Consider the following 12,526-nt stretch of genomic DNA (forward strand, 5'->3'; position numbering starts at 1 on the left):
GGGGTACATTATATATTGATATGGATCATACCCTGTCTACGCTTTTTCGACATTCTTTGTTCAACTGCAATCGTTTCTCCATCATAAGTTTGTGGATCCATTTCTCTAGGTTTATCGTTATAATTGCCCGTCAAAATAGAACGTTTTCAAAAGATCTCAACATAAATCAGATGGATTAGTAGGGAAGGGATTCTATAAAAGGAATATCAGTTCAAAGATGGTTAAATTCCATTCAGTAATTGTATTCCTTGGCTCTGAAAATGTAGTTTCAGACACCAAGATTGCGATCGTTAGTGGTTTAGAAGCTGAGAAAGTGGTAGATACAGGTTTTTACACTGCGGAAAAGTTGAAGATCCAATATGGCCACCATACTATATTTGGAGGAAGTGGCACCTTTTCTAGATGATATAACTGTATTCTTTGATCGTGAAAATGTAGGTTTAGACACTAAAATTGCAATTCTAATTGGCTGATATAGGTTTGTACATAGCAGAAATCTTGAAGATCGAAGATGACCGCCATAAGGTAGATGTAGTAAACAGCATTTGTGGAAAATTTGGCTCTTTTGTCCGTAACTTTCACATCAACTTGCTAAACTGCCGAACTATGAGCATGTAGAGTTCAATAATGGTGACCACTGTATGGTCCATTCGTATATCGTAGTTTATAAAATGGTTTCTATAATGACAAAAATAAATCTTTTCTTGTTCAGCATGTGAGTGGCCTGCCACCTAGTTGTAGGGAACAATAAACAAAGATATATAGGAGGCAGACCACCATTAAATTTCACCATCTGGTCTGCCTCCTGTATGGAAACAACCTGACAGTGGATGAGAGGCCTAAATTTGATGATATGATCTCCAAATTGTCAGAAAATGTGATATATGACATTTTGATAATAAAAAAAGTGAAATGGTAAAATTTCAAAATTATTTAACAAATTTGTGAGGGGCAATTTTGATTTTAGTGAAAGTTTTGTAATTTTCAGTGTTTATTTACTTTTCAAAATTAGTGGTAAATATTTTAATGTATAATTTTTACTTTTTCTGCATCATAAAGGTTAGACGGGAAGAAAGTGTCATAATTTCACTCAGTTTTGCCTTAAATCATTAGCCATATTCCATTAACAGTATTACTTATGTGGACACAAGTTGGATTTGTTACCACAGCAATATTTTTAGGGGGTGGGCTTACAAGTTTCACTATAGTTCCTTACAGTTACCTTCAATGCAACCAATTTGCAGCTTGTCTTCTTGTAAACTGGCCAAAATTTCTAGAAATAAATGCCTTTCATCTCAGATTTCCAAGAAATAGGGAAATATTGGTATTTTGAGGCATACAAAGTGTCAAAAATGGACCATTTTGTAGAAAAGAGTAAAAGAAAGTCAATTTTTAAAAAATATTCTAATAATTTGAGTATTTTTTATGTGAATTGTTTGAAACCTTTTAATCTTTTCGCAGAACTAACATTTTGGCAAAATTAAGAAATAGTCTTTAATTCTAGAACAAAAGGCCCATGGACCTGAGCTGCAATCCGGTATACAAAACAGTACATAACTTAAAAGTAGGGTTGGGACAATATCAAAATAAAATCTGCAGGGAAATTGCCTGAAAAAAAAAACGAAAATTGAAGAATTTTTAGTATTCAATGATTTTTTTCGGTCGGAATGGGGCACATTTTCGAAATGGCCGCCAAAATATGTAAAAATCGTATTTTTAAGCTATTACTTCGAATTAATGCTGTTTATTTTCATAAGTATAGACCATTAATGGGATTTTCAACAATATAATTCTGATAAGACGTCACACGAAGCATTTCTCTAACAAATAACTCCTGGAATCCAATATGGCGGCCAAAATCCAAGATGGCAGCCGTATATTGCAGGCATTACCGGATATTTACAGAATAACAACAAACATGTCATGTAATATATCATTTTATAGGTTTTTCACTATTTTTTTACTTTCCAGTAGATCATATATTGCCAGGGTAACCGGGTATTTACAGTATAAAGATAAACGTGTCATGTAATATATCATTTTATAGGTTTTTGCTGATGATCTTTCGAAGTAAGTTACTGTTTTAACGACGCTTAGCAAGTGCTAATTTTAACAAGGTTTCAATGTCACAGTCTTGCTTATATTCTGGATGAACAACAGATTTTATTGAGTTTCTGAGTTCTTGAATAGTGAAATTTTGGAAACGGAACCGCCCATTGTCAGACTTGACACGTCGTTTTTGGCGGATATCAGGTGCTGTAGTTATCCTCAAATAGCCAATTGAAGAGACAGTGACTGGACCTCCGTGTAGTTAACACGTATCCAAAAGTTTTTGCATTTTACCAAATTTCAGCTGTTTCAATTGACAGTGGCCAAGAAGTCAGCTTCTAATTTCTTCACACGTTTAACCTCGTCACTACTCCTTGCCTATTTCCATTTATTTCTGCGCTCTTTATCACCAAGTTCTGTAAATTTCTCATCAGCTAATAGTCCATTAGTAGCAATAATGCATTTTTTCGAATGCGTTTCCATTTTAGTCATCCCTCCTGCAATTTTCATCTGGTTATCGAGCCTTGCGAAACTAGACTCACATCCCATATTAGTAATAGGAGCATACCTTAGTTTTTTTTCATCAATCGTATTCGTAGTTTCGTCATCGAAATAGTCCATCTGTTATAGCTGTCTATTTAAAACATCAATGATTTCTTCAATGACGGTTCCGATTAACTGTCCTTTTCCGGTCAATGTTTGTCCGAATCGCTTTCGCGGTGTCGCTAATTTTTCAAATATCACTGAAAAAAGCTCGTACATTCGCCCAACTGTGCTCTGACTCGCATTTACGACCATCTATTCCGAATAAGTCCATCATAGGAAATATTATCATGTCACCGATCAGGTTATATACTTCACATGTACACTGGAACCAGTCGTTTGTGATAAAGGTTGATACAGCTAATACTAACTTATTAGAGTTTACATCAACGATCGCGTCAAAAAAGTCTCTGATCTGATCCATTTTAGCAATGTACAACTTGGCAAGTTCGGCGATACGTCCCAAACGGTTGGAAACAAATCCCTTAAAGCCGTTAGATTCTAAGTTATTGTTTTCTAACCAGTTCACAAATTCATTATAAAGAGACACAGAGTGCGCTGCGTGACTTGGTGAAAGTAATTTTGTGATAGCTATTAGTCCGACAGTCAAAATTCTGGATGATGGTGAACGAAGAATACCGGAGCAGTCTATCAGTTTTTCAATTCCGATTCTTTGCTCTGTTTCTTTGAGCACTTTTTCTACACCGCTATCCACACCAAGAATTATATGGGCGCAGCATTTGAGAACCTTATCATTGTCAACATTGAGGTATTGGAGCATGGTGCTACAATCGCCAGCACGGTCGGTCATCCAAAAGTCAATGTGCTGTTTAAGCTCTTCAGTTGAACAATCGGCCAGAATTGCTAAACTTTTCAGTTTGAAATCGTACGTCTTGGCGGCATCTTTACCAGAATGTGAAATGTTTTCAGCGTAACCAGTTGTAAACGTCTTCTTGTCCGCTGTTGGTCCTGCTATAGTAATGTGATCCGGTTTGATGTTGAAAAATCTATGGCCTGCCGATTTTGTGGTGTCGTCTAAGCCGACAGTGATTGTGTTACCAGAACTATCAGCAAGGTGTCTAGCTACCATCTCCAAATTGAGGTAAGAGGCATCCTCTAAGTAGTTTCGTATCGACTTTCTACGATAGGTACGATCGTCACATCGCCTTCGCCGCTTTGGAGCATCCATCACCTGGTCTTCGTAATCATCACTATCGTTTTGTTCCATGTCTTCATCGTCACTCATCTTCCAATTTTGATGAAAGACTCCATTGGCTAAATCGACACAGATACGTAATAAACCGTTAGTAGTAACTTTGTACTTTGACAGACTTTGTACGAGATAGCGGATCAACGGCTCATTGAATGTCTTATATCCTGTCCGGAATTTGACAGATGGAAAGTCTGAACATGGTTTGTTTTCATTAAAACCCGTGATGACGTAGAGATGGAGTCTGTATCAAAAGTTTCATAACCAGGATCACGAGTTTCTGAGTCCGGTATATCTTTAATTGCAGCTACGATTTCACGCATGTTGATTTCCATTTGAGTCTCATTTTCATCAATGATAGCTTTCTTTGACTGTTCTTGTCATATTTGACGTGCTGCCACCCCACGTTTCTGCTTTAGCCAATAACGAGGAACCGTTTCAGTACAGCGGGCGATGTAGTTACCTTTACAATTATCTTCATAAAATGCATTGTCCTCGGGCGTCATTTCACATCGAATTCTGTCTCCAGTTGTTTTTCGTACAACGGGTCAGTGGCTCTGATATCATACGCCCTGATGGTCATTTTATCGCCATTGATCACATCTGTTACCCGGACTTTTCTCGCGTTTTCGCATATTGAGCAAAAATTCATAATCCTCACGGTGACGTTCGGCCACAGATCGTTCACTAAGCGGATACACATTTTTACTGACCCAATCATGACGTAATTCACCAGCAACTATTTTACTAGCTTCGTCTCTGCTTACTATTTTCCTCCCTGTAGTAGGTTCCTTACACAGCGACACCATTCTACCCAATAACTACTTGCCAGTTGGCAACTTTGCGCCCTTTACATACCCAGGTACTTCGTCGTAAATTACGCCAAACAGTTCTTTCCTCACACCAGAACTGCGAAATTCGATATTGTGAATAACAATTATAAGCTTAGTTAAACAAATTGGCACTACATGTATGATTACGAAAATCGAAAACGTATGTGACTGATCAGAACAGACGACGTCTGTTCTTTTCTAAGAACAATTTATGACGTCAGAATTGGTGTAGAAAAAACTCAAAATTAATCCACTCAAAAGTAAAACACGTTACACGACATGGTAATCGTTACTCTGTAAATATCCGGTAATCCCTGCAATATATGGCCGCCATCTTGGATTTCCAGGAGCTATTTGCAGCTATTTGCAAGCGAAATGCTTTGTGTGAAGTCTTATATAAGTTTTATATCGTTGAAAATCCTATTAATGGTTTATATTTAGGAAAATAAATCGCACTAATTTAGTATTATAATAATGTTGCAAAAATAAATGTGAAGCTATAAAGAAAGGAATTTTGATGATATATGAACTTATAAAACCATATAGGAGGCAGACTACCATTAAATTTCAAAATCTCGGTACTCACAAATTGTAGTTCGTCTATTTATAGCAATTCTTTCTCTGCCGCTTTTCTCCCCTTTTGCATGCCCATTTTTGTAGATTGTTTGGTCTAGAATGGATGAAGAGGGTTTGAATTAACATTTTCTGCCAGGTTTTGGTAAATATTCATGATTTTGAGGCGGAAGGATAACGGGGTTATCAGGTTGGCTACGGTGATGTGTATGGCAACTAGTTACATGTTTTTAGTATGCTTCTTCAAGTTTGTGTATCTCAACATTTTGGTGGTCAACCTCATACACATTTTAGTGCAAAGACATGACCATTTGTTCCTTTGTCGGTAGTGAAAAGCATTCAGCCCAACGAAAATTTGGAGAAAAGTTGGAGGTGGGCAAAGAGGCCAGAATTAACATTGAAGTCATTGGGAAAATTAATGGTGGTCTGCCTCCATATACACGCATGTACACCAGATTAGCTCCCTTTAACTCTTGGCGATTATACACATATTAACTGTTACTATGCCAATGATTCGGCTCCATAGCATACAGGCATCCGTATTCATGCATACAAAATCCAATGATACAAAATACGTGACGAAACAACACGAATGATAAAATAATAATACTATTCACTGGCATAATATGATCGTACCATTCACCCCCGTCCTCCATTCCAGTCATCTTATTTTCGGGAAACTGGCTGTTTCTTTTAATATCTTGAAAGGTGTCACTGACTTTGCAGAATATGGTTAATTACTGAACTCCAGTCGGAATAATAAGCGGCATAAGTGCCCACCCAGCACACAGAACTGTTCAAAAGCGAATTGATTTTATGCAACAAGATAAAATCTGGGGGAGATACCATAGTAGAGTGCAGTGAAAATCACGACGAAACAGCGTGATACTCTGCAGTCTACAGGGGATAAAGTGACCCTTTTCTCCGTCATAACCTGGTGATAAATAATCACATGTATAGCCCACAAAATGTGCATTACTCTTAAGTGTAAATATATATTTCTAATGTGTGGTGGAGAAACCTGATGTAGATCTTCTGTATTTGAGGTGCGCCGGACAGTGAATCCTGCAGTATATTCTAAGTATCCATTATCCTCCCGAATAACCGAATAATTATTCATATCTATATATAGAAAATCTAATCCCACTATATTTACGTATAGGTAGATTTTTTAAAATTTATTTAATGTCAATGTAAAAAATAACATTTAAAACTTCTGTCTTAATTGTAATAAACACAAAAAAGATCTTTACATGCATTATAAGTTGAATTGATCAAATGTTTAATTGAAAAGACTGCTTTTTTGTGTACCGCCACCCCTCACCCACCTGTTGAAATTAGAACGGGTACAATTTACAAGTGACATCACTACGACCGAGGGGGGATAACTCTACATAATAAGCCAGACTCAGACTAGCAATTCTTTGCCCGTTGACTTCAATGTTAAATGACTGTAACATCACAGGCTGTAGCTTTTTGCTCAAGATTCCGTTGGTTCCAATCTTTATAGGCACAATGGGGACAACATTTGGCAATCTCCTCATCATAATTTTGTAGGGGGTTGACCATTTAGATTTTTTGCTACGCGGATTTGAAGTTGACTGGGGTGAAAATCTCACTTCCGACACAATGATTGCTCTGCAGAAAGACACTTTACACCCCCTATCCCTCCGCTATAATATCATCAGTATTACCCAAAACTGCTATGAAATTGCAAATTTGATCCCTTTTCTCCAATTCTAGACCAAAAAGTCAACCAAAAAATGCAGGAAGAGGGGAGAGAAAAATTAAGGGAAAAATTGTCTATTTATAACTCGCACTACATGAAATAAGGGGAAATAATTACTAGTCTTAGTCCAGCCGAATGAACATGGGTATATAAATATAGGCAAATCGCATGTGACTTTTTTATGATTAATACAATAAATTGTAGCTGTGATTGTTCTTTAAATATTTAATTAGCAAATAAAGTTTTTAAATATCAGATAAACACTACTTATAATTTTAAAAAAAAACAAAGGCACAAAGACCAGGGCTTTGACCAAGACTAATCGCAACTACATGTATATGAATTTTTAGTCAGCATCTGCTACTACAAATACGTGAATATGTATATATACTATAAAATTTAAAATAAAGTGAGGGGAATTTGGAACTACATAAAGAGTCCAAGGATATACCATAAAGTGGTAAAAATAAGGATATGAAATGTGTCCCATATAAACACGTATCTTTCGATGTCAGCATTTAGAATCTGTACTAAGCATTTCAATCATTTCATCTTTCCCAGTCATAATATTATCTCTCGTTTCTCCAGACCTACAAAAATATACACGTATATAATGTCATTTTTGACATATATCTATATTCATTCAAATTTCAGTGTTGTCGGCACCAGTGTCCGTCGGTCGGTTTATATATGTAAACAAGATATGAATCAATTATTTTGAAACATGAGTTATTTTATCCTATCATTCGCCCGATGATACCTGTAACGATATATGACATCTTGGCAAATTATCAATGAATTGAGAAACGTGTGTTCTTATCTATCATCTTCAGGGTGAAAACTCTTACTGTCCCCCGCCTTTCGAAGAAAGCAGGGGACTATTAAAATGGGCCCGCCTGTCTGTCTGTCCATCTGTCCGCCACAAATTTTGGACACTGTAACTCCCATTCTAATTATCCTAGAATGTCCAAACTTGGTGTAGGTGTTTATTAGGCGAATACCTTTATGGACATTTTCTGCTTAGGCTAAGCAGAGATAAGCAATTTGATTGGTTGATGCTTTCGGACCCGATAACTTTGGTTCTTATTAAGTGAGAGTGATGTTGCCCGACTGTTGGCTTGTTTCTTACAGAGTTTTGTCCTTGTATCGAACACTCTGTAAATTTGTTTAAGGGAAAGAATAATAACATATATCTCCTATCATCACAAGGACGAATACAAGGCATTAATAACCATATGATGCAGGGATTTCCGCTTGTATTTTGGGAATAATTGTTTCAGGGCATTAGCCCAAGAGAGTACTGGCCCGCTGCTCTAATCTGATACAATACGCATAACGCCCTGAGAACAATCCATATGATTGAACGTGATGTTAAAGCTTTTGTAAACCAAAACACTAGTACTTTTAGTAACACACATAAACTTATCTTACCCAGGTTCCACTCTTTCTGCATCATCTACAGTATCTGGTAGTTTCTGTTTGTTTGTTTCGGGTAGAACACAGATGATTAGAACTAGAGCAACCATACAAATAATGCCAAAAAATAAAAATGGCGAAACCTCTTTAAATTTTCCGGGAACTAATTTACTCTGAAATTCGTAAAATGAAACTAAAAGGTAGGTGTTGTCATGCTATGATTAAGTTTACAAGAACTGAATATATGGAATATATATATTAATGATGCATCACACAAAACTGTGAACAGTAATTCAATATTATATAATTAAGCGATTAAGTTACTAAAGACGGGGCGCCCCACATTTGTACAGGTATCTAAAATCATGTAAGCCTACTTACCAATAATTCTAAATACGGTGCAACCAGAGCTCCTGCCCGTGCTAAAGCGGAACCGCTACCGGTTCCAACATTCCTTAATTCTGTCGGGAAAAGTTCACTCGTCCACAACCAAACTATAGCAAAACTACATATAGTTCCACACTGACCAATCAAGGTAAATACCGTCATCAACCAATTCAGATCTAAGAAAACGGAACTTAATAACCAAAAGGACCACCACTTCTTCCCTAGGTAAATTCATGTACGAACATCCATAGAAACGTATATAGTGAAAATAATTCCCAAATTGAATGTGGTTTTTGGGTCTTGAATTGTTGTTGGTCTGCAGTATTATTTACTTCCTACCGTATAGTATAGTGGCGCCATCAATACTCAAAATCATCCCCCTCCCCCACAAAAAAAACAACCCCAAAATGTCTATATGTGAAGTGATTCGATCTATTGGCAACATACTTCCTAAAGCCCCCGTCAGACCAGGGCGGCGACCGTACGGCAACCAGAAAATGTACAAGGTCGCCGGCAAACGTGAATACATCGCGAGAAAATGTCCCCAAAAATTACATTCTTGAACAAAGTCGCCTCCTCACAGCTTTCCAGGTCAGATCGCAGAACCTTGGCGTTTGTTTTGAACATGCTCAAAACAAACGCCGTGACTCGGCGATCATTGGTGACCACGGAGACCACACACGATATCTGACGTTTCCATCACGCTTTTACCACGCTAATGACGATCTTGACGCGCCCTGGGACCATTTTCCGTCGCCGTAGCAGCGCAGTAAGGACGTCACCCCGGTCTGATGGGGGGTATAAGATATGTTAATACAGTAGAGTAAAAGATACAGATGCAATCTTATTTTAGTTATACTATATCGACAGGATGGCGGGTGTGGGTGTCGAATCCATTAATCTGACACTTTAACCAACTGTACAGAAAGGAAGATGCAAGACGAAAATAAGACTGTTGTTACACAAAACGTTTCTCGGATATTTCAGTAGGTTTGTGCCTTAAGACCAAGGGTATTTAAAATGCTATTTACTGGGCGACCAGACAAAAATATATTATTTGTTACTTATAATAATTAATTTAGTTTTTATAAATATTTACCTGGTGGTACGTATAAATGTATAATTATCACAGCTATTAATGATAGAATCTGTAGAAAATAACAGCCACATATAAGTTTCTTCCTTCCTGATGTTTCTATCAAAAATGTAACAAATGTGTAACAGACTGCTTCAATGATGGCTGTTAGAGATAGATTCAGATATATATTTCCCACCAAAATCTCTAAATTGAGCATTATACCGAAATACGTGACACTGACAGAAAACCTGCAAATAAATACATTTAATTCTATAGAATATCTTGAAGGACTGTTATTAGATAAGCGATATCTAGAAAAACAACACACTTCTGCATTTTAAATTTCTAGTTTATTGAATAGCTTCCGGACAAAATGTCAAACAATAGTTTATAAAATATATACGTGTATACATGTTAAGATTACCCAGTGAAATAGGTCCATTCATGGATCAGTCTTTTTATATGTAAGTACTGACCATATTGTATTCGAGGACTACATAAATTGAGAACTTGGGTTTTTTTTTTACTTACCACACAAAATAAATTGTAAGTGTTCTCGCTGTTAATTTTTTTGTTGAGCAAAGTTTCCAAAATTTTGCTGTTGCGAGCTTTTCAGGTGCTCTTAATTTTGATAATATATCATCACTTATAATCGTTTTATTGACATCCGCTGCCCTCTTGATTAATTTTCTTGCCTTATCAAGTTGACCTCGTGTTAATAACCAACGTGGACTTTCCGGTAACATTCTTTAAAATAACAAAATATGTTTTGAAATTACGATTTAATTCTCACCAAAATTCTTTAAAATAACAAAATATGTTTAGAAATTACGATTTAATTCTCACCAAAATGGTTGCCTCACATAGTCTTTTAAACAGGTAGTATCGCTTTTCAAATGGGAAAACAGGGGAGTTTCAGAAGAGGATATCATAATTTTTAAATATGATTGAGTATCTGTCAGATAGGGGAGAGACAGTTACCCACTGCTCGGGTTCCTGTGTATTTTTGAATAGCATACAAATGCTATAAAGCCACAAATATCGAAATCATATAAGCAGGCATCCCGAAACCAGAAGCTAATTAAGATAATTATAAACCTAGATAATACGACGTAAAATAAATCTGTGTACATTACTTAAATGCGAAACAGTTTCGTTGGTTGGATGCCTAATATATAACGTTATGAAACTACGTTAAATAATTGTGAACTCCATATGGCAGTGACATACACTGGAAATGAAATATCAGACATTTGTGGTCCTTAACCAAACTACAACCAATCTATAACGTTGTAGATAATCTTTAAGTGGCATTTAGCGATTGGAAAACACATTAATAGAACACAATTTTTATGGGAAACAATCACTGGTTTATTCTAAAAGCACGACGTTTCGACAAGTATCCTCTTATCGTTATCAAGCACAATGACATTTCATAAACTTCAGATGAATATATAAGAGTGGACATGGTGAAACCATATAATAAGATAAAATAACAATAACAATAAAGATAAAGGATTAAACAAATTAGACATAAGATAAGTAGGGTAGTTAATTAGACAATCAACAACAAATGGAAAACATTTAGCTAATTATGAAGACCATCAAAGGGAGCCGTTGGATGCTGTTATGTTGTTTCAATGAGGTTATAGGGATGAAACCATTTACTAAGATATGGATAACACTTATAATAAATTAATGTAGGCATTGCATAGTCCATTAACAGTAGGCTAAATAAACAGGATAGGTGATAATATGTATGGTAGATGAGCAAGTGGTTATGACAATGAAAAAATTAAGAGTGTGAAAGCTCAAAAAAGAAATGACAAATGAAGTTAATAGCCTAATAAATTAAACAGTCCAGAAAAAAGGCCATAGGTTGGAAACATATTGTAATAAATGGGGTGATAAAGGAGTTGTATACAAAGTGAATTGTTCGTGTGATTTTTCATATATTGGCGAAACTAAACGTCCACTTGATAAGCGAATATCAGAACACCGGTCCAAAACTGCCACCAACAACTCGGCCGTAGCGGAGCACTTACAGAACCACCCGCAGCACAAAGTCGATTGGAATGGGGTGCAGATATTAACAACCAACCAACTGAATAGAAAAACAAGGAAAATCCTAGAAGCGATTAACATTAGGCGCTATTCACCCCAACTAAACAGGGACGCGGGGCTGCATATTTCAAAGGCATACGATCAGGTCATCAAAATGAACAATTCAACTTAAGTTACAACCCATTAATCACAAACTTTAACTGTTTAGTTAGTCTGAGAGAATTGGCAGTGTGTACTTGCTTTCTTACTATTAGTATGTATGTATTAGTAAGTTAAATGGTCCCCCCCCCCTTTATCACCCCATTTATTACAATATGTTTCCAACCTATGGCCTTTTTTCTGGACTGTTTAATTTATTAGGCTATTAACTTCATTTGTCATTTCTTTTTGAGCGTTCACATACTATTAGTATGTATGTAATAGTTAGTTAAATGGTCCCCCCCCCTTTATCACCCCATTTATTACAATATGTTTCCAACCTATGGCTTTTTTCTGGACTGTTTAACTTATTAGGCTATTAACTTCATTTGTCATTTCTTTTTTGAGCTTTCACACTCTTAATTTTTTCATTGTCATAACCACTTGCTCATCTACCATACATATTATCACCTATCCTGTTTATTTAGCCTACTGTTAATGGACTA

The 12,526-nt window shown here is 36.3% G+C and overlaps 1 protein-coding gene across 4 annotated transcripts in view; it reads right to left on the reverse strand.

Annotated features, from left to right (window-relative positions):
- Positions 1-6,382: 6,382 nt before the first annotated feature.
- Positions 6,383-12,526, reverse strand: part of LOC126809998 (organic cation transporter protein) — a 30,597-nt gene continuing 24,453 nt past the window's right edge. For all 4 annotated transcript variants that reach the window (XM_050534880.2, XM_050534878.2, XM_056098779.1 and 1 more), the window contains 5 exons: positions 10,350-10,565; positions 9,840-10,066; positions 8,735-8,916; positions 8,369-8,526; positions 6,383-7,527 (listed from right to left, as the gene is read on the reverse strand). In XM_050534880.2, the coding sequence (XP_050390837.1) occupies positions 7,449-7,527; positions 8,369-8,526; positions 8,735-8,916; positions 9,840-10,066; positions 10,350-10,565 (862 nt within the window). In that variant the 3' untranslated portion in view covers positions 6,383-7,448. The remainder of the gene's footprint in view (positions 7,528-8,368; positions 8,527-8,734; positions 8,917-9,839; positions 10,067-10,349; positions 10,566-12,526) is intronic.

Source organism: Patella vulgata, chromosome 2 (assembly GCF_932274485.2).
Source record: "Patella vulgata chromosome 2, xgPatVulg1.2, whole genome shotgun sequence".
In the NCBI taxonomy this organism is placed as follows: Eukaryota; Metazoa; Mollusca; class Gastropoda; family Patellidae; genus Patella; species Patella vulgata.